The sequence below is a fragment of the Hesperophylax consimilis genome, chromosome 4, assembly GCF_061612785.1.
Source record: "Hesperophylax consimilis isolate HC1 chromosome 4, BYU_Hcon_1.0, whole genome shotgun sequence".
Lineage (NCBI taxonomy): Eukaryota > Metazoa > Arthropoda > Insecta > Trichoptera > Limnephilidae > Hesperophylax > Hesperophylax consimilis.
Genome location: NC_142839.1, coordinates 6,832,510 through 6,855,836, shown reverse-complemented (window position 1 = coordinate 6,855,836; position 23,327 = coordinate 6,832,510). Strand labels below are relative to the sequence as shown.

The 23,327-nt window shown below is 33.7% G+C and overlaps 1 protein-coding gene across 2 annotated transcripts; it reads left to right on the top strand.

The window, feature by feature from the left end:
- Window positions 1–492: 492 nt before the first annotated feature.
- LOC149424114 (NFX1-type zinc finger-containing protein 1-like) lies at window positions 493–23,327 on the top strand. Of its 2 annotated transcripts, XM_089631167.1 has the most exons (21): window positions 493–711; window positions 5,433–5,501; window positions 9,524–9,619; window positions 10,191–10,277; window positions 10,452–10,526; window positions 10,930–11,102; window positions 12,855–13,120; window positions 13,869–14,082; window positions 15,089–15,262; window positions 15,654–16,604; window positions 16,730–16,885; window positions 17,265–17,412; window positions 17,530–17,613; window positions 17,698–17,969; window positions 18,277–18,420; window positions 18,750–18,924; window positions 19,248–19,390; window positions 19,930–20,075; window positions 20,956–21,147; window positions 21,741–21,824; window positions 22,908–23,327. In XM_089631167.1, the coding sequence occupies exons 1-20, from the start codon at window positions 678–680 to the stop codon at window positions 21,772–21,774; spliced, it is 3,633 nt and encodes a 1,210-aa protein (XP_089487293.1). In that variant the 5' UTR covers window positions 493–677; the 3' UTR covers window positions 21,775–21,824; window positions 22,908–23,327. The 2 variants fall into 2 exon arrangements, with proteins under 2 accessions (XP_089487293.1, XP_089487294.1); XM_089631168.1 differs by lacking the exon at window positions 5,433–5,501.

The window sequence follows — 23,327 nt, the reverse complement described above, 5'->3', positions numbered from 1 at the left end:
TTGAAGTTTTAATATTTTCTTCATAAAATGACGTTTGTAATAAGACAAATTGAAAATTAAATATTTTAAATTGATTATTTGTATTTAACATGATTATATTTTAATTAAATTCCGCGCTTCAAAAAATAACACAATACGTTTATTGTAACAATATTAAAATAAAATGATTTATTTGTTATTTATTTTAAAATTCATATTTTGTAAAAATCGTTTTCGAAAAAAAAAGGTAAATTGTTTAACGACCTGAAAGTACCTTTTCCATTACATTAATATTGGAGAAATATTCATTATCATAATGTCGTTTGTACACGTAAACGGGGATTCTATGCGGCCAAAATATGTGGGGAAATTACATTGCCAAACTGGTATCACTGAAGGTGCAAGAAATATCCATAGAAACGTCAAATGTCAGAACGCGAGAAATTGAAGTTATAAAGGTGTATCTTTCAGGATTTGACTTCAGTCTGCTTCAGTCTGTTACCTACTCCTCGATCCTGCAGATCCGACAGTTTACAGTATTTTACCTGTTACCAGGTGTTGTGCCATACGCCACGCATAATCCACAGCCTGATTATTATCGCTAGAATAACTCTTCACAGTACGTTTGTGTTTATCGCGCCGCAAAATTGTTTATATGGCAATAGTTCGGTGTTGATTCTTAACGTCTACTTTTCGTGATGGGACTATTGAAATTCTTTCGCGAAATATTCGGTAAGTACTATCAAATAATTATTGATTTTCCCTGATTAACATTTAATTACATTATTACAGTGATTTATAAAAAAATTATGAATTTTTGAAAAGTCTGGTCAAATTAAGTTTGACAACTTTGCTGAAAACTCAATATTTTGTGGTGAAATTTATAATTATTCCTAATTATACGTATAAAGTCTCCGTAGGTTTTTAGTTCTTTAAAACTGTGACATCATCATCTATCATTTGATAATGACTGAATGCCGAAACAGCTATCATAAAATTGACTAACCAAAACTGGCAGAACTAAATAATAACTTAAGGTACATGTAGAGTTTATTTTACCATTATAAAAAATACTAAATAGTACAGTTCTACACATTGAACACAATACATTCCCCTTGCATAATAACCATAGTATATATATGTTTTAAGTGGGTACTTGATTTGACAATGGAAAATCAATAATATACAATAAATGTATATATCCTTTAAGGTAAATATACAGAACATACGGACACGCTTAATAAGCACTTATTATTTTTTAAATTCTTTGTAGGAGTTGGATAATAATACTAATAATGAGAAGTAATTATTTCAGTTTGCACATCAATTGGTTACTTAGCGGCGATTGATGTCAAAGTTTTAAGGTTAGTTTTTCTTATTAAAACCAAAATAGGAACTTAGGTTGTCAGTATGGATTTAATTAAAACATAAAGAGAAAAAAAACTAGCTTTCAACAAACAATTTTAAATCATTATGTCAAAATGTCGAGCTCCGTTTTTTACGAAATAGCCGCTTAAATGCATTGTTTTCCATTTTTTGAAACTGAAGTACTTACCTCTCATTGTTATCTAACTGATTCACAGCGGTTTTTCTAAAAGTTTTTTAAAAGTGTGTATGGTGTCCTTATTTTCTGTACATTTTTTATTATATTCTAGGTATTTTATGAATACATAATAGAGTTCGGATGTTTATATAAAATTTATACGACCACAATCATAACAGTAATTTTTGACCTGCATAACGTTTGTATCTACCAAACAATGTAATATATCTTTTAAATCACCATCAGACATGGGTAAAGGTTTTGACTGAAGTTCTAAATATTTTAGGGTCATTTTATGAAATTAGCAGAATAAAAAATAAGCCTGGGCTCGTTATTATCTTTAGAATGATACGTCATGTAAAATTAGTAAGATTAGCCGATATGACGCCATTTTCACTTTATCTCTAAAATATTCATTGTCATATTGGAAATATTGCTTTAAGTTAATATTCCTCATGAAATTAAAGTTTCAACAAATTTTCGGTCCCTTGAAATTCCATATAAAAACCCGATATTTTCCCACATTCACTTTCTCTCGTAGTTATTATTCAAACTCTTCCATGTTTAAATGTGAATAATATCATAACATTCATGTAGCACAGTTTTGTGTTATTTCTTAAGTGCCCTAGGAAATATTTCAAAGAACACTTTTTGTACCTTCAAGTAGCAGTACTTTATTAAAACTGATTATATTGTTACATATTTTGTATATTTCAGCCATAAATTTTGAATGTTGTTATTTTAAAAATTCCTAACACCGTTCCATTTGAATGTACAAAAATACTGTTTATAACGCAAATAAATAAAATTATGAAACGTTTTACAGCAAAAACTGCATTCCACATAATTTTTCAAAAATTTTGTTTTAAATCGAATGTCAGCATTCTGTACAGAGTTTATGACTAATTGTTGCCCACATTACGTAAAAACAATCGCTTTTCACCCAGACTATCCACATGGAAGTAATAAATATTAATATTTAATATGCATCGATTTTTCGGCAAAAACTGACAGGACTGGTCCAGAGCTAAACGGCGCCAGTAGACAGGTGATCACTGTAATCAGTTATATTAGGATGATTTGTATTTGTGACTTGTATTATAAATATAATCTTAGGGCAATGTGTTAGGATTGTCAGGTGTTAGGTATTATCGGCGCCCGAAGCGGACTGCTCCAATTGAGCCCGCATAGGATCGGCCCGGATTATAGGTACCTGCTGTGAACCTTTTTCCGAAAGACAACATTCCGCACACTGTCTCTTATGTCTTTATAACCCCGATAACACTTCAAACCTGGAATTCCTGGGAAAATAACGGGTTTTCGCCCTTTGCGCTGCAAAATTATCACGTGTTTTTGTTTTGAAAATTTGATCACCTAGAACTGCGATAGAACACGTCTCACCCTTTGTTTTAACCGGACATTTTCTTAGTATTTCAAGTCTAGAAATCAAAATTTAAAAAAAAGTAATTTAATTGTTAAATCTTTCTTACGAATATTTTTCCAGATTTGCATTTTCTTTTACTTATAAAAAATAAGTATTTGTGCCTTGTGCCCTGAACTTCAAAAAAATAAAAGAAACGATTCTTTTTGGTGATGATTTGACATAAATTACAACTTTACCGCCATCAACGCAGAGCGCATGATTTGCCATGCTGCTGCATTAAACACTGATAGAAGTTTTTCAATTTGATATTTTGGAAGGCTGGCATAAATGCTGTTGCAGTAATCGAGACGTGAGACTACGTTAGAGTTGATAAGTAGTCTTGTTGCTTCTGTAGGAAGGTTTCTTCGGACAGACTTGAGTTGTCTTGGTGAAAAAAACCGGTGCTTACAGTCCTATTTATTTTTCTTTTAAACGAAAAGTCTGGATATGAATTGACATGAGAAGTTTGACTGGTGTTTTTGGGATTATATCGCTGCCGGAAATAGAAATAGGTGAATCGTCTATGAAATGTTGACGTTTGTTTGTGGCCGCCCTGAGAAACTCAGTCTTAGATGGATTGAGCTTCAGCTTGGTTGAAGATAACCAAAGAGTTATTGCTTCTAGGCATTCAGTTATACGGATCTTGAGACTATTGATTTCGTTTGGAGTGCAGTAAAAATAAACTTGCTGATCGTCAGCGTAGCAGTGAGACAAGAGACCAAATTACTCGATTGTTTTGGCGACATCAAAGTGTTGCGAAGTTGGACGATTTATTTCCAACCCTCACGGCTTGTAAGCGATTGGATACATAGGATACCAGCCAATTTTTTATGTTGGAATTCAAACCAAATGTTTCCTCTAATGTCTTAATGAGGAATTCATGATCAATCGTGTCAAACGCTGCACTCATGTCTAGGAGTGAGATGAGTGATAACATACCTGACTCTACGGCAAGAGTTATATCTGATAGCATACGAAGTAGTCAGGTTTCAGTTGAGTGGAACTTTCTGTACGCAGATTGACGTTTTGCGAATAATTTATTTGAATTCAAGTGACTGGTTATTTGTGCAGCAGCAATTTTCTCCAGGATTTTTTAAATGAATGGTAAGTTTTAAACGGGTCGATAATTACCTAAGTTATCGGCGTCTAGTTCTGAATTTTTCAGTATTGGTGTAACTACAGCTGACTTGAGTGGTTCAGGAAAGTCACCCGTGCTCAGTGATTTATTAAAAATGTGAACTAGGAATGGAGCTAAAACAATGGAACATTGTTTTAATAACCATGTCGGTATAGGATCAAGACTGCACTGCTTATTAGGCGAGCTTGAAATAATTTTTATTACTTCTTCCAGCGTTGTGGGTTTGAAGACAAAATTCCTTTAGAATTTACAGTGAATATTGGTGGAGGGCATGAGATGCGCAAGCATGAAAAGATTCAATTTTTTCCCAAAAAAATTGAATCGGCTTCCGGAGTAATATCTATTTTCGTCGGAACAGTGACTTCGGAAATTACAGTCTTTATTGAGTTCCAGAGACGTCGCGGGTTGGTTTGCTCAGAGTTAATCTTTTCTTTCCAATACTCTGATATTTTGGAATTTATTTTACTCGTATACCGTTTTTTTAGCAAGGATCCACTCGTCTCTTGTAGTTACAGAAGAGTTTATTCTATAGGTCCTCTCTAATTTCCGCATCAGTCTCTTCTGGTTTCGACATTCATCTTCAAACCAGCCGTCAGACTTTCGAACTTTTCATGTTTTTGATGATGTCGGGGCATATTTATTTAACAGACATGAAAGTGTTGTATTATATGTCTTGACAAGTTTGGTAGGGGTCTTTGTTTCCCAAACATTGGGTGTACATAAGAGAGAGGTCTGTAACTCTTACAGAAAATTACTAAAGCTAAGTTTACACCATTCCCTTGATACAATTGTTGTATATGGTACTTTAGGCGGGTTAAAATCAATATCAGTGCAAACAAGCCGATGGTCTGACAGTCCTATATCACGAATATCTGCTGAAAGCGGTGGTCAGCTAGAATGTTTTCACATCAGCTAGTATGATATAAAGCATTTAATTATTTTTTTGTTTTGTTCTTATAACTGGCAATACTACAATAGTTATACAATTCGAAAGAAACATACATTCGCAAAATGTCTATAGGAATATGAATAAAGACATTCGACATCCTAGTATCTCGTCTTTTTCATTTTCATTCAAGACATGTGAGAAGGACGTTTTTTTATGGACGACTTGTAGGATGATCTTCAATGATGCGCATACGATCTCTGCCTGGAACTAGTAAATCAATTATTTCAGGGAATATTCAAAATATTTTAGGTCTTCCGGGACATATTCAAAATACGTATATGTTCCTTTTGTAATTACAGCAATGATATGTTTGTCCAATAATACCTATTTTTTTTGCAATACAATTATGTTTATTATTATATAGGTACCTATGAAGTTTTAATTTATTCTTTTTTTCAAGGAGGAGAAAAGGAAAGAAAGTATTCGGATAAAACTGTCCTACCCAACAATGATAAAAAGCCACCCTCGAGTAGGTTTATAATAAACAATAAAATTTTAAGTACCTAACTAACTAACCATCACGCCTTTTCCCCTCACTTAAGCAGAGGTGATGGACTACCACACAACTTTGGCACACATTCCTGGCTTCATTCACATTCATACATAATCTGCTGTTCTGACTATTTGTCTTGTCTTCTATATTTCTGTTTTGCGTCACATATTCACCCTACACTCCCATCTAACTCTAACCACCCTTTTTTAATTGTATTCATTACGCTTATATCAGTCTTGCATTCTTTCCGTATCTTCACATTTTTAAAATGGTTATCTGGTCACTTTAAAATTAGATTTCTACAGCTTTCATACCTGCTCTGCCCAGTACAGCTAGCCTCGTTTCTTTTTACAACTTTTATTAGCTATGTTCTGTCTCGTGAACAGTGGCGGATCCAGGGGGGGGGTCACGGTGGTCATGACCCCCCCCCCTGGGCTGGGGCCCAGGGGGGGTCATGACTTCCTAGGTCCTGGGCCCATCCAGGACCTAGGTGGACCACTAATTAAAATTGTTTAACATAATGTTTTTATATTTTTGTCACAATATAAATTTTATTTAAGTACTTTCAATATTTAATTAATTTAATATAATACTTTGTTTGACGGCAAACGCATTATTCGGGAACGAACGCATCGAAAATTCGAATGTTACCGCGTCACCGCGCACCGCCACCGGCGCGCACTTCGGCCGCCACCTTTCATATTATTATGACATATTTCGTGTAACCACGTGTGACGCTTGCGCGCGCTTTGTTTCGACTAACGTCTAGCGTCTAGCAATACCTAACCTCAATCGGAACGACTAAACTTTATTAATAAAGTGTTTACTTTTATTTGTTTACTAAGTTTAAAAAAAAAAAGTTCCAATATAAGTAATAGTGTTCTTAAAAATTGTTGCTGCAAATTCAATTCATTACATGAAATGGTAAGTAATCTAATCAGTTTCTTCATTATGCCAGTGTATGTGTGTTTAAACTCAAATGTTATTTGTTAATGTTCTAAGGCTGGGGTTAGACTCGTAAGTTTTTTTCCTGTAAATCGCTCTTGAAGGCGAGTTTGGCCAAATTCCCAATGTAAACGACACCAAAAGTCACTTAACGTAATTTTAGTAAGTTACAGAACTTATTCTTTCGGAAGTTTTTTGACAGGTCTGGACAGGTCTAACGCGCCCGCGCGAATTACCAACCTTCCTAAACTTCCTAAAGCAATTCTTAAGGCGAGACACAACCTCGTTCATCGAGGTTTTGCCCAAGGCTAACATTTTAATTTATTTCGGCGAAATTATAATTGAATTTAAAAAAAATAAAATTTTGCCGCACGAGGGATGCAAGTTATTTATATTTTAGATTAATAAAACAATACCTTACAATTAATATATTTTACGTTCAACGATTTTAAAACTTTATAACCCGTGTATAACTATAAAGTTAGCGGACTTAGCGGTAAGTACCAGATTTTATTTTTCTAGATGATGAATTAATAACTTCGGAAGTGGACACATTTTTAATATTTGTAACAAATTCTTCAGAATCAATTAAAATGAAGGCTAAAAGTGTGGATAGATTTTTTTACTAAGATTACGAAAACGTTAGTAATTTTTTTTAGAAATGCATAGTATTATTTTTAATGATGGATTTTGAATGATTTACATGAAAATGTTCCGTCTCCGATTATGTTCCCTTAATTTTGTAAAATTCCACACTGATTATTTTTTTTATACGGCAACACTTTGATATCCGGCGAATTTTTGAATTTGACGTTTAACGTTCACTAGATTTATTGTTTGTTCTCTGCGAACTTAACCACTTAACCTTTGATTTGACTTTTTGCATGAGTAGGTGGTTTGGTATATTTATGCTTTTTGCTAAAGATGGCGGTGTTTTGACAGATGTTATGAACAGAACACCGTACAATTTCATGCCATTTTTGTGACATTCGTGTGGAAAACGTTCTTTTTTAAATGACTTTCAATTTTGATGCCGCCCGGGCTTGCGGAGCAAAAGACAATCTTAATGATATACCTAGTGTTACCATATCCAACAATACCTACTTTTTACTTGTATATATTATTATCAAAATTAAATTATAACTTCTTGTAACTGTAACTGACCGGACCTAAGTCCTCCATCACAACACAAGCAAGCATTTTCGGCTTTCTGTGGTGGTGGTAGGAGTTATTGTTGGGTTATTCGTAACCCGGGAATGTTTGTCTTTCTTTAAAAAAAAAAAAAAAAACTTGACCACGACTACGTGACCCCCCCCTGGCGCCAAAGCTGGATCCGCCCTTGCTCGTGAACATATTTCCTAAATACCCAAAGTCAATCACTTATCCAAAGTATTCATTGTTTACAAACTATACTACAGGGTGTTTTCATACTTTCTCAAACTCCATGACTTTTATTTTAGCCTTACTTACTTCCAATTAATATACTTTTCAATTTTGAATGTTTCCATTTGCATAATCACGGTAATAATGCACAGCCTTGCTTTTTGTGATTTCTAACCATTTTGTAAAATCACCATTCACTTGCAACACATGCAACGCTTCCCTCCCCTAGTACAGAGACGCAATTGTCTATTATATTATTATATGAGCACCATTGAAGTACATTACAATATATTAGAGCAGACCTGTGAAAAAAATACTGGATATTGTAATTGCTGGATTTGTAAAATTGAAAGTATTTATTAAAAATAAAATTTACCTCATGATCATTGCCATTCATCACCATCAGAAATTTACCTTTCGAATGAATATTATTAGTTAACTTGAAAAATTACGAAATCTGTCTAAAAATTTAAACACAATACAGATATGATAGAGATGTTCATGGCCAAAAGTATTGTAGAGGTTTATTTTTGGGGTATTATGCCGTGTTATACTACCTCCTTCTTTAGCTAATTTTTAAACAGCATAACAGTGTCCATCATCAGTGCTTACACATCTGCCCTGATGATGGACTCTGTAGTGCTGTTCGAAATGTTGGCTAAAGAAGGAGGTAATGCAACACGGCATAATACCCCAAATATAAAACACTATAAAAAGAAATACATATAAAATATAGAATTACTAATTGATTAATATCAAATAATTTTGCAACCTTTTTATCGCTTGTCTGAATTGTTCCCACAATCAATTCCAATTTTAAAAATTATACTTAAATTTAAAACATTTCCAAGTTTTAGAGTATATTGAACCGCAGTTACAGACATAATCACAACTGAAATTAGTATTTTTAAGAGATTCATGTTCATTCCATACATGGATAATACCTTCCATAATTTTTTTCCTATCAACTTGATTGTGTGCTTATTGTAGACCAATAAAAGGACTCGTAGCATGCGCGGTTAAAAAAACCTTCATGTTCCCACCAATAGATCAAGGTTCCTTAGTATGTATTATTGTAACAATGATACTAGGGTTTCAGGCAAAATTTTAACAATTCTGCTGTAAATAATTTACACACCATTGGTAACTCTTATTGCTAAGTTAGCTGATGTTTTTAATATGCCTCTATTGAAGTATAAAGCTGTACTAATTAAACATTTTAGCTATGCATATTTTAACAAGGTCACTACATAACAGGTTTTTTTTGTTTCTTCATTTATTTCACTAACTTTTTACTAACATACTTTTGTCATGTTTACTTATATAATTTTTCTTTTCTTTCTTCTTTCTATATTGTACTATGACTGTCGATAACTATCATGTACGTAAATGGCACTTGTGCCGTTAATTCTAAATAAATAAATATCCTCATTTGTAATAAATGTTTTCATTTGTAAAAAATTCTCAATCACTTGCCAATTCCTCCACACAGCATCGGAACGGAGAAATTATTTTCGTGAGAGCCCGTGTGGCTTAAAAAAAAAAAATGAGTGACCCATTATCTTTATACACAGAGGCGTGATCACAGCCCTTCTCCGATCTATCGCCGTGCAACCTTTTTTTTCTAGGATTTTTTTTCTGTTTTTAAAATATATTTTCCATAATTTCAGATCTCCATCCAACATCTAGCTCCTCCCCCCGCACCACCAGCGAGGAAGAGAATAGCCGCCCTCAAATTATTTGTTCAGGAAATATTCATAATAACGGTCAGTAATCTTATTGTTTAATTGCATAATTATTAACCTAGGACACTTTGAGATTTTGTTATCAACTCATTTTAAATGACCTGTCAAATTAATTATTATTGTCCCAGTTCACATTAATTTTAAATTAAATTCACTGCTTTTGAACATATCCCAAAATTAAATACTGTTTTTGAAAGCACATGAAAGATACTTTCAGATTTTAATATTAAAAACTGACACATGCAATTAAAAAGGTTAAAAAATTTATACAAAAAATAGATGATTTTTTTACAAAATTGTGTAATTTACGTTATGGTTTTTTTTTAATTGTAAAAATACCACTTGAAAACTAAAAACACTCCTCAAATCATATATCTCGCCGTAGTACAAAATGGAAGATTTTTATGAGTCCATTTCAGTTTGTGCCGTAAAGGGCGCAAATATATCTTTGATTTTGTTGAATTATGAAACAATTTTTCTAAAACTTATAATATAATTATGAGTTACATTGAAAAGATTATATTTAAGGCCATTCATGGTCATGTTTAGCTTATCAGCAAATATTATATAATAAAAAATACTAATCTTTCAGATATCTCCTGGAGACCAGCCTTACCACAACCGCTCACCACTAATAATTATTATTCTGGAGCAGTTTATAGTCCTCACGCTGGTGTTGGTATGTACACTCTGATTCACTAATACTGACCACATTTTCTACTCTTTTCACAGAGTGACGTATTCTTAGGATCTTTAATGAAATTTAACTCAAGGTTTTGTTCTTTAGGTAGAAACAAAAAAGTACTGTTTTTTGTTTTCAGGTATATTGAGTTTTTTTATAATATTTTTTCAGAGGCTTCTCGAGAACCTGTCTCTCAGCTCCCTACGATAAACACTCGCCCAGATGTCAATAAAATCCCGAAATATGGTATGAAACCAATCATATCTTAATAGATAACTATATATTTCAAGTATGAATTGAGTCGTCGTCTTGCGAAACCCGCTCTGGAATTTTTCAGAAATTTGTAGATTTCATGAAAAACTGTTGGGAACATTTTGAATATACCTTTTATGCTAAATATCCACATAATTTTACATTATTCTTTTGATATTTAGCGAAAAATATTAATAATTTATTTATTTCCATAGCAGGTTTTGCAAGTTGGCGACTCAATTCTCTTCTATGAAGACTACTATAGAGACATGTAAAATGTTTTATAGTAAATATTTTACATTAAATGTTCCAGAATATTTCGTCCTCGCCCCCTGATGTTGAAATATTGCCTCCATGTAAAATATATTAACAACTTTTATTCTTTTTACTATTTTAGATGCTTCCAGAAAACCTCTAATAGGGGAAAGAAGTAACATTAATGGGCTAAATGAGAAAACAACAATTACGAATGTGACAAAACCATTCATACAAACACCGGCAATAGCAGTGACAAAAGCAATTAATGTTTTAAATCCACTCATCGAAACAATGGCAAAGAACGAGACAAAGGTAATTATGATACAACCCTTAGCAACCCAATCATTGACGAGGAAGGAGGCAATAGTACATCCCCTAGAAACCCAATCACCGGCAAGAAAGGAGGCAACAATACAACCTCTAGAAACCCAATCACCGGCAAAGAAAGAGGCAACAATAAAACTGTTTCAAACCCAACCATCGGCAAAGAAAGACGAAAGTTTGATAAAAACATCTAAAACCCAACCACCTGCAAAGAAGGAGGCAAATGTGACACAAACGTCTAAAACCCAAACACCGGCAAAGAAGGTAAATGTGACACAAACATCCAAAACCCAACCACCTGCAAAGAAGGAGGCAAATGTGACACAAACGTCTAAAACCCAAACACCGGCAAAGAAGGTAAATGTGACACAAACATCCAAAACCCAACCACCTGCAAAGAAGAAGGCAAATGTGACACAAACGTCTAAAACCCAAACACCGGCAAAGAAGGTAAATGTGACACAAACATCCAAAACCCAACCACCTGCAAAGAAGGAGGCAAATGTGACACAAACGTCTAAAACCCAAACACCGGCAAAGAAGGTAAATGTGACACAAACATCCAAAACCCAACCACCTGCAAAGAAGGAGGCAAATGTGACACAAACGTCTAAAACCCAAACACCGGCAAAGAAGGTAAATGTGACACAAACATCCAAAACCCAACCACCTGCAAAGAAGGAGGCAAATGTGACACAAACGTCCAAAACCCAAACACCGGCAAAGAAGGTAAATGTGACACAAACATCCAAAACCCAACCACCGGCAATGAAGGAGGCAAATGTAATAAAAACGTTAAAAACCCAATCGTCGGTAAAGATTTTGCAAAAAGTTAAACAGTCCCAAGGAAAAGGTGGTGGAATAAATAATGCTGTATGTAAACAAAAAAATGCATTGCAAAAGAAACAAATTGATTTGTTAAAACTCTCTACATTGAATCCAGAAAAAATGCTTATCGAATTGAGTTGCGAATTGAATAAGTTAAGGACTTTTCTTTGTAAAACTTTTCTGGGTGAAACTGTTAAACCGATTAATATTTTCTTGTTTGTCAAGTGTTTGGGTAAACTGAGTACTGTGCAGTTTGACTACGCAAAACTGAAAATATTTAACATTATTTGTGAGTCTAAATTTGTGGGAATTTTTGAAGAGCATTGTATGGACTTGTCACAACACTATAATTCCGAAGACGCAACAGACTTAGTGCAGAGTTTATTAAGTTTCTGTGAAGCAGCTGTAGATTTATCTCCAAACTTAGCTGTGTCCCAATTAAAACCCTTGTTGGAAGTTGTAGAAAGTAAATTACATCATCGGGTAGTATATACCTTGGAATTAGAAAAAGCATTTATTACAACAAAAGCTAAATTTAGCAAATGGATTGATGAAGATCCAAAGTCCAAGGTAAAGCACTTAAAAATATTTTCAAAACACTTATCTATCTATCTATACAGGAGAAATCAGTTTTTTTACAGCCCAGTCAGGAGTTTCTATCTAGCTCAACGCAACTGTTTTCAGTCCCCAGCCTCATTTTCATCAAAAGCAATGAGATAATATTATATATATAAGTACATCCATTTAATTGCTGATAAATAAGACAAGTATCCGTACTGTTTGCTCAATATTTGTATATTTGTTGGACTACGTTAGATATGTTAGACTCGATAAGAAAATTTTCTTTTCCAAATCACTGTTATGTTCTTGTGCTAGTTTTATCTAAATAATAAAGAAATTGTTTATTTTCAGTTGTCAGCCGTGATATTCAACCAGAAGGCGGGAAGAAAAGTTCCGCAAAACAACATTAGAGACATTGCCATTGTGCCGAGCAAAGAAGATCTCTTCGGTGAAGCGGGATTTGTCCGTCCCAACATAGTGGAGGGAGCGTACAACAGTGTGGAGCATTACTTGGATGTGCACTTCCGCCTCATGAGGGAAGACTTTTTAACACCTTTAAGGGAAGCTTTAAAAGAATATAAATCCTCCCCTTACAAAAAAGAGTACAGTGGTGCCAGGTAACTTTACAGTTTTGTTCTAGTTATATATATAGAATACATAATGCACGGTAAAATCAGGTCAGCCGCTATTCAACACAATTTTTAAAAGTGATAGTCATGAAAAAAAAAGGTTACCTTAGGTTCATAGGCCAGTTTTGTAATCACTTTTGGAAAGTGTGTTGAATTGCCACTGTCTTGAGTCATAATGGAACCATAATGCGTACACCAGAGTTCCATATACATTTGCGTAAACTTATTACGACATGAGAATAACTAAATTATCACATTATTTCAATAATGATGTTGTAAAGTTAAAATTATATTATATTATTATATGAATAACTTAATATTTTGACTGTCCTAAAACGAGAATTCCTCCTATTTGGACAGTCAAAACATTTTACAAATGTACAATATGTAGTTCCTGTACTAAATAAATAAATATTAAATTTATTTTCTCTCGCTGGGTTTATTTTGATCCCGTTACTTCTGTGTCCAGAGTCAAGGAGCATAAAAGAAACTCATTGAACAAAAATTCTAAAATAGAACATACCTAATACATACATATTGTTTGTTGTTGTTTTCATTTTGAACTAGAAAAATATTGAAACATGTTAATAAAATTATTTTAGTTAATTTAATTAATTTAATCAATTTAGTTTATTAATTAATTTGATATAGTTAGTTTTAAATTGGTAAGAGGAAGATATTTTGCTCACAATCTTTTGTAAATTAAATAATAAGTAACATAAATTTTTGTTTCCAGATTCTATAAACATGCAAGACTTAACAAGTACAAACTGACATGTGGAGTCCTGGTGCTAGAGCTATACATCCCGGCCATAAAACCTAAGCACCCCAATGATGAGATCGATGATAAATTGTTCATGCACAATTCACTTCTCTGCCTGACGTGTGACAATTTTGAAACAGTATTAATATGTATGGTTCACGATGCATATTCAATGAAACATGGAAAGGTAATTATATTAAATCTCAATTATTTTCTATACCTATTAGAATCTATCTAGTGACCCATTTTGAAGCGATAGGTGTTGGTGCTGAAAAAGAAAACATTGGTTTATGCATTCTAATAAAATAAAATATTTTGCATCGCAAATTTGTATGTAAATTGTATTCTTTCAGTAATCCGCCGCTCGATTATCTGATAGGTACCTTAATAGGGTTATATTAATTTATTGTGAGGAAAAAAGATTAATTTTGTACATTAAACCTGAAATATTTAAAAAATAATCATACATCTGATAATAAAATATTAATTAACGGCTTCGCAACTTACAACTGTCGCCTTGCATGCGGTACATGTCTACACGTAGAATGCTAGAGAGTTCGGTAGATCTCGAGCGGAAAACCAACACTTCAAATACAGCTCGTCAAAAGTACATCCTCGTTTGAAAAACTAATAAAAACAAACTTTTTATGTACAAAATCTTAGCTTTTTATAATTATTATTGCTGAACTGATGCGATCACATTTCATTATTACATCAAAAGTAGCACATAAAATTGTGAATAAAGTTACTCAAATGAAAACATGTTGAACATAGGTTAACCAATTTGAAATGATAATTATTGTGTTGTTTTCTCTGTCTATCCCAAAGAAAATTACGTCGAAATGGGTCAATATTTATGAAAATAATTTTTATTATTTCACCTACAATCGCCACATTTAACAAAATATCTTTAATAGTTGTAAAAATATGTGTTTTAGGAATACCTAAAATACTGATTTATTATTAAATGTATTTACGGAGATGAGGAAGAATTAAAGAGAACGAGAAGAGTAACGTAGATCATCGTTACATTATGGATACGGGCGGGTTATTGTTGTTTTAGGACATTTCGGCTAGTCCTCTTTATTCTAGCAAATGCATATTGCGATCTGAGAATTTGAAGAAAACTCTGATCTATTGTGGGCATTTAAATTTAAATAAACAGTAATATTGTATGGTTGGTCCTGTTTCAGATTTCAGTGGCAGAGGTTTGGGGTAAGCCAGTGACGGATGACATGTTTGCCAAGAACTTTGTGGTGTTGGAGAGTAGCTGCTACTTCGCGCCCTACTTCAACATCCTGAGGGTTCTGCAGAGCCCCCACACGGCCAAGAACTTTCCCTTCGAAAATTACCTCGTCCAAAGCCAGGTGAGATTTGAATACTTATTGTACTGCATAGTTTCTTTGTTTTTTGTAAGACAGAACAGAACAATGTTCATCTCACGATTATTGTACAAATCAGTATGCAGCTTTTCATCATGATGGCTTTGCCTGAGTTTCAACACCATTTTTTATATAAAACAATATGGAACAAATATTCTTAACCATTCTCAAACCAGTTTAGTAATGGATTCGTAAATATTTCAAACTCGCAAATATCTCATGATCGAAATGACGTAACAAGCTGAAATGTGTGTACATTGTATGTACACAGTTTTTCTACTTTATATGTCAAGTTTTAGAATAATGTACCTTTATTATTTTTACTTTAAAAAATTCCCTAATTAGGTGTGAATCTAATTTTTGTTCATTGTTTTAGGCGGATGAACTTCCTCCAGATTATTTGAAAGATTTTCAACAGTATGAATTGTTTGACGGCAGTACAGTTAAATTATTAAACAATAAAGTGTCAAAGCCTTGGTCAAAAGATATCGGCTTGGATGCAACACAATACGAGGCGTACACAAAGGCTTTATGCAGAAAATTTGTAACTATTCAAGGCCCCCCTGGAACCGGGAAAACTTTTATTGCCAAAAAGATTGCTTCAACTATAATAACAAACTGTTATATAAATAAAAATGGAGGAAAAAAAATGAGTCCCATTCTAGTAGTTTGTTGCACAAATCATGCGCTGGACCAGTTCCTCGAAGGCTTACTCAATGTTACCAACAAGCTGGTGAGAGTTGGGGGCCAATCCAAGAATGAAAATCTTGAAAAGTATAATTTGAGAAATCTCCGTAAAAGGAATCACGTAAAGGCTGACATTATAGAAGGCGATTTATATGAGAATGCCCGCCAGCTCCAAACTTTCCTCGGCCTTTTAAAGTCAATTCAGTCCAAAGATGTTATTTTTGACCTTACAAAAAATGAAAGAATGTTTTATTTCCGTAGAAATCAAGAAGTGGTAAACCGAAGATTTGATTTGCCCTTTGATTTAGAAATCTTTTTAGATAATTTTGACAGTGAGAAAAGACCACCACTGGTCAACTGGCTATTGTTGTCTGATTATGATAACGATTCTAAGCAAAATATCATCGAGTTTTCATTATTGTCTCGACAAAGTGAAAAGTCGTCACCTTTAAGTGAAAGTGACAAAAGTTATAAAGATCCCAAGGAGAAAGTTAATTACACCACAGATTATTTGGACTTCTCACTCGATGAACTGCGTGACGAACTTGATAGCTTGGAATCCAGGAAAGGATTGAAGAAGAAAAAGAAAGGAAAATTGCAAAATATTGCCGATTGTCAATTAGAACTGAATTATCTCGAAGTAAGTACATATGAAGTAACTCATCCCTAAAATATTCTTAATACATATTACATATGTTTTTTCGCAAGAATTTTAGTAGAATTTAGTACCAGTTTCTAATAAATAATGTATTTTTCCTATTTAAGATGCGGCTAGCAAGAGGCAACGTAGGATATATGAAGGTTAGATTTTCTGAAGAAATGGATCCCTTTTTGTTCAGCCCCGAGCAGCGCTGGTCGCTGTACTGGGAATGGCTGGACTTTGCAAAAGCTGATATTCTAGATCAGTTCTCAGAGGCATTGGTAAGTCTTTAAGTCAGTATTCTTCATTACATACTAGCTCTAGTCACTCGAGGGATTTAAGCAGAGTTATTCCAAATCAGATGTAAACAGTCATTTTCTCTTGTTTTGAAGTGTGCAAAATTTCATCAATCTTGGATAAAACTGTAGATTTGGGTAAAAACAAAGCCACCACGTCTTCACTTTTCTCACTCTTCTTTATATGTACACATATATTTATTTAAGTGATGATAGTTTTTAAAAGTAATTTATTTCTTATCAATCAATGTCCTCTTCGTTCATTCCTCGGCCAAATTGATGAGGTTCACACGGCGACTCCTAAAGCTCTAGATTGGCTAATGCACTGACATAAACGTAATATAATTTTGTTTCTGTTTTACAGAAAATCAATCGAGCTGAGAAGGTGTATGCTGAGGAAATGAAGCAAGTCTTCGATTTGGGTATTTTGAAACAGAATTATGTGGTTGGGATGACCACTTCCGGAGCTGCTCGAAACCATTCTCTGCTTACTGCTTTGGGTGCCCCTATTGGTAATACATATTGACTGTATTATAAATAATTCATGTCACATACATCACACGTATTACATTCTTTGTAAAGCGAATGCTTTCTTAAATGACTATTCTCATATTGTGTTTTGTTTAAAGTGATTGTGGAGGAAGCAGCAGAAGTTATGGAGTCCCACGTCGTGGCGTCTCTCACCAAGGACTGTCAGCACCTCATCATGATAGGTATCCATCTTTTAAATATACATTCTCTCCTAACCTAAAACCCTTACCTTTAATTGGACAGCTCTAACAAACATTGTGTTTCAGGTGATCATCAGCAACTGCGACCCATAACTGCCACACATAAAATGGGAACAGAGTATAATCTGGACGTGTCGCTGTTTGAGCGAATGGTCAACAACGGTTCCCATTGTTACCAGCTAGGAGTGCAGCACCGCATGAGGCCAGAAATAGCCCGACTGATTACTCCGGCTATATATAAAAACTTGAAGAACAATTCCAACGTGGAAAAGTATCCCAGCATCAAGGGCGTAGCTAAGAGCTTATTCTTTATCAATCACACTGTTCCAGAAGATAAGGTATAAATATGTACTCTTATAAATAAACTTCTTGTGTTTATTATTTATGGACTTAAGCTTCTTTTACTTATGTAACGATTTTTGGTCATATTATACGTTAAACGTTTTGAGCGATCACTTGCCATAATATTCCAAATTTATAGAACCTAAAAATATGGGATAAACGGTCAAATCTAGGCAGATTCGGCTTTAAACCCCAGAAAGCAGTGTTCATATGTTTCCATATTTCAACGACATGCCCTGAGGGAAATTATTTTCCATCCCTCGAGTGGATAAACAAGTTTCTTATTTCATTTTGTTTCTACAGAGAAGACAAACAACCAGCCGTAGGAATGACCATGAAGCTAGATTCCTTCTGAAGTTAGCCAACTACTTCATCGAGCAAGGCTATGCCCCCGAAGAGATTACAATTCTGTCTACTTATGCTGAGCAAACGCTACATATGATGTCGGTACGTATTGACATTGATATTCTAATTAGTTATAGTTTTGATAAATATTTCTACATTTGAAGAATTATCAATGATAGTAAAATTAGTTTTTCAATATCTCGGTGTCCAGTGAAGTCACACGTAGTACAATTCATTATTCGGTACTACTTAGGTATTTTTAAATTTCTGTTTTGGTAAAAAAACATGACATTTCATTGTAGGAGACGACCTCCTTTAAAAAAACTAAATTTAATATATAATTCCTGTAAACACATTACGTCAGATGTAATAAGACCTCTGCTGTTCTATGTATTGCGATTTAAATAATAATGTTCATGGCTGTATTTCAGATGAGAGGCAATATTCCAGAGCTGGAAAACATAGAGATTTGTAATTTGGATGGTTACCAAGGAGAGGAGAACAAAATCATCCTGCTGTCTCTTGTCAGGAGTAACCCGGAAGGGAACATAGGATTCCTGAAAACCAGCAACAGAGTGTGCGTGGCTTTGTCCCGGGCCAGAGAAGGTATTATTACTTACAAGAACTAAAATACAGATTGTTTAGATTGTAACCTGCGTGTGAAATGTCAGCCTTCCAAGAGTGCCAATGCTCTGTATCCTGCATGATGACTATGTATTTTTATTTATTTATTTAGCTTCAATTCTTATGTACGGAATAAATTGTGTGTGTCTAGCCATCATATTTTATTTTATCACAAATAACATAATCTTAGTAGTATGTATTATTTTGTACCCTTTAGATTACATCATTAGGTTTTCTGTTAAAATGTTAATATTTTCTAGGTTATTTCATGCACTTTTACTAATGCGACCTTTGACTTATTTCAGGTTTTTTCATGATTGGAAATATGAGTATACTGAAGAAGAAAAGTCCCCTATGGAAAGCTGTTAATAACACATTGACGAAACTTGGTTCAATAGGGCCGAGTCTGCGTCTGCAGTGTCCCTTTCACCCGGACATGAAAACTGAGGTGAGTTCCCACTTGATTTAAAAACCGATGGCAGCACTATTTTCTTTTACAAAAACGACGCTATTTACTTAACATTTGCTGTAGTGACCTTTTTACTAAACATTAACTGTTCTTAAGTGGATGTAAATCAGTATCCATTGTGAGCATGGAAGTCATGCTGTGGACTGCCAAAACTACCTACCAGGCTCAACCAACTCCAATACATTAGCCAACTGACACATAATATAGACACTTATATAATTGACACTTTAGTTAATAGATTTTCTCCAAGAATGTTTATCCACAGAATGCCAAATATTTGGTTTTTTTGGACACAGCTTCCAAGAATAATAGTGCATGTGTTTCATGGTTTTTTTTTTTAAATCTCTCCTGAATAATTTGTTGTATAACATGCATGGTATTGCATGCCAAATGACTATATTCATATTGTCTTTTGTGTTGTTATAATATAAATATGTAGTTGAGAAAATAACAGCCATTACAACAGTGACATTTTTTCATCAATAAGGAATTAATCATTTGTCTGCCTTATATTTTAGGTTAAAACCGCAAATGACTTCTCGAAGGTTCCCTACTGCCGGCTCCCCTGCGCCAACTTAATGAGCTGTGGGCACAACTGTGGCTTCATATGTCACACCGTCAATCCATTCCACGAGGGCGTTAAGTGCACACAGAGTTGCCGCAAGTGAGTATTTCTCTCATTGGACATTATGTTGAATGTATATATTAATAATCAATATAAATGAATATTATTTTATTATTATAAACCTTAATTTTACTGGTAAGTTTTTAGATTTGTTGTTTGTTTTTGGGGTGTTATGCCTAACGTAAATACTGTGCTTTCACTTAAATTGCAGTTCCCTTGTACTGTAATACCTACAGGCTCGTAGTGGATTGAAGCTGGCGGCACGGTATCGCTTCCAAGTAAATAAGCACAAACTCGACAACCAACAATTACACATCTTCGGATCTACCGGATCTGCCCTGATGATGGACACTGCAACGCTGTCCGAAACGTCGGCTAAAGAAGGAGTTAGCGCAACACGGCATAACACCCCAAAAACAAACAGCAAAAAAAACTTAATTTTACTGCTTCAAAAAAAAAAATATTTCACAGAGGTTTTACCCAAGTTTTTTTTGTTAATTACCATATACACAAAACTAAATAGAACCTATTTGATTAGACACAAGTACTGTAAAAGTTAAATAGTACTAATTAAGTTGTCATTTCACTTATTTGTTGTTTAATATGACAAAAATTTGCAAATCTTGACAAATATTTTTCAGATGCTATAGATGAAATAATATATGTTGTTTCGTAGAATTATTTCAAATTTTTCAAGAACGTCTATGTTAAACTTTTATATGCAAACTGAAAGCGTGGTGTTCTCTCTTTCTAACACTAATTAAACATGTGTCTCCTTCCACGATTCCGTATCTGGCTGGGAGGAACATCTTCCAAAAAGACTACACTATGAGTATTTGACGTCTAAGAGAAATATCTCCCAAAATTGCTCTAGGTGTTATTATTATATGTAATATATAAATATAATTACGATTTTCAGGAGTGTATGTGGTACAGAAGGTCACTACTGTCCTCTGGAGTGTCACGAGGAGTGTCCCTCCGTCTGCAACCAGACCAAGCGGATAATACTGCCCTGCGGACATGAAACTGAGATGAAATGCCACTACTACTTTAACTCTTACAAAGGTTTTCATCCCTGCGACGAGTGCTTCTACCAAAAGACTGGTCTACAGTAAGTCTTTCTATGAATCTTTGATTCATTCATTACTTTACGTGATAATTGTTTTTTTTTTCTCTTCTACTTAAACATTGTGTACTTAAATATATATTATACAATGGATGTGTTAACAACTTTCAATAGTAGATTTTGTTTTTTTGAACTCTGCGAAATGAACGCTCGAGTTTTAACATCCGTAGTTCAAAGTTAATGTTTTCACATGTACGCTATTCTGCCTCCAGCTACAGCTTTTTGTTTTCTATGTCTTTGCATACTGCTTCCTAACACCGTATGCTTAAACAAACTGATCTCATTCAGGTTTTATGTTACGGCTGATGGTGAAAAACTATGGGTGTAACAGCACGTACCCGAAGCATTTTATCCAGCGATTCCTGGGAATATTTGAGAAAAAAATGTGGAAATGATTTTGCTGTCCAATGATGTTTTATTTTCCACAGTCATTAGTTTATTTATATAGGTCAATATTTTATATTAGACAGTCAAATAACATCTACATTTTTACTCCAAATGTGCTTAGGAATCGCTAGTTAAAATTGGTACAATCTTTACACCGTTATACATAAATATAACTGTGATTTTTTTTTCAGACTACAGACAAAGGGAAAGAGCAGGCCGCGCTAAAATTAACATATTCAAAATAGTTACACATCTGCAGTACTCGGAATACTAAGGTTGGTTATTTTACCTTGAGATACATACAAACCTATATTAAACTTCAGAATGCCTAAAAATAGTCACACATGAGAGCTATAACCTCATAATTTATGTGGGCGTCGCCTATATCACCATATCCAGTTGTCACAGACCGGTAATATATATGTGACGGTTGTATGGGAATGTATGGCCACGCCCTGTAATATTATGAGGTTTTCTCTCTTGTGTACGATTAGCTTGATGTACTCGTAACACTCATAATAAACCTCATTGTAAAAAAAGCAATACTACAAATGATTTATTTGCAAACTTATGGTTAGTTTCCAGAGAATAAAATTCTGAAACTGCTGTCATAAAGAAAAAGTATTGAAATTTTAGGTAAAACGTTTGAAAAGCCTTCTCCACTGGTTTCCAAACTGAACCTATTACTAAAATTTTAATACAATTCCATAGATTTTATCCCCCTACTACTTATCACCCTAGTACTCTATGGCACTAACTGAGACAGACTCATTAAAGTCGTTCCAACTCCTTTTGTACTGTGGTGAAGCATATGATTTAAGCAGTGTTCGAAAGAGGCAACACTACCCTTTGTATTTTTATCTAAAAGTTTACCATTGTCCATTTGTAATATTAAAATCTGAAATCGAGTCTTTCACCTGCTTTTATAAAACAGTATTTCATTTTGTTACACATACAAAAACAGTATTTAATTTTGGTACACATGCAAAAACAGTATTTAATTTTGGTACACATGCAAAAACAGTATTTAATTTTGGTACACATGCAAAAACAGTATTTCTTTTTCGTACACATGCAAAAACGGCAAAACTATTTGACAATTACTGTAATCCGGGAATATTTCTAAATCAATCCAAAATCTCAAAATTAAAAGATTACAGTTTTAAGAATTTTACTCAATGATTTGCCAGGAACTTCCCTACTTTCCTCTTTCTTTTCTTCTTCCCCTCTCCAATCCTTCCAACCACACAACATACCCCCATTGACAATGCAATAATCCCTCTGGCTTTGGGCAATTGGGGCTCTCATGAAATATATATATTTTCTATTATTAATCTCAGTTTATTTTTGTCTTTCAGTGCCTTGATGCCGAATGTGGATCTTCAAACTTATTAGTGAAAAACCCCACTATAATAACCCTTTAATCATTTTCTTTTATACAGTACTTTTCATATTTCTTTATTTAATCAAAGAACTTATGAAGCCAATCTACTACTGCATAATAATTATTAAAAAAAATATTTGTTTTATATTATTAATATATCACACAAATAATTTTAATAATAACATTAATGAATAATCATAAAAAGTGTACTATGTACTTGTTAATCAAGTACAAACTGTTAATATATATTTTTTTTTATAACAACTTTGCTTACTTTTTTTTCTAATAATTAAGGTTTACATAATAAAACTGAGCTCATTTATTTACCCAAGTATTTTTCATAATTTTTGTTCTGTGTTCATTATTACACACTTGTATGTCCTTTTGGCTTGGA

Bases quoted from the DNA above. Each gene is read 5' to 3' on its own strand.
- LOC149424114 (XM_089631167.1), top strand. From the start codon at position 678: ATGGGACTATTGAAATTCTTTCGCGAAATATTCG. The intron at 16,886-17,264 runs GTAAGTCTTTAA...TCTGTTTTACAG, and splicing joins ATCAGTTCTCAGAGGCATTG to AAAATCAATCGAGCTGAGAA. The intron at 17,413-17,529 runs GTAATACATATT...TTTTGTTTAAAG, and splicing joins TGCTTTGGGTGCCCCTATTG to TGATTGTGGAGGAAGCAGCA.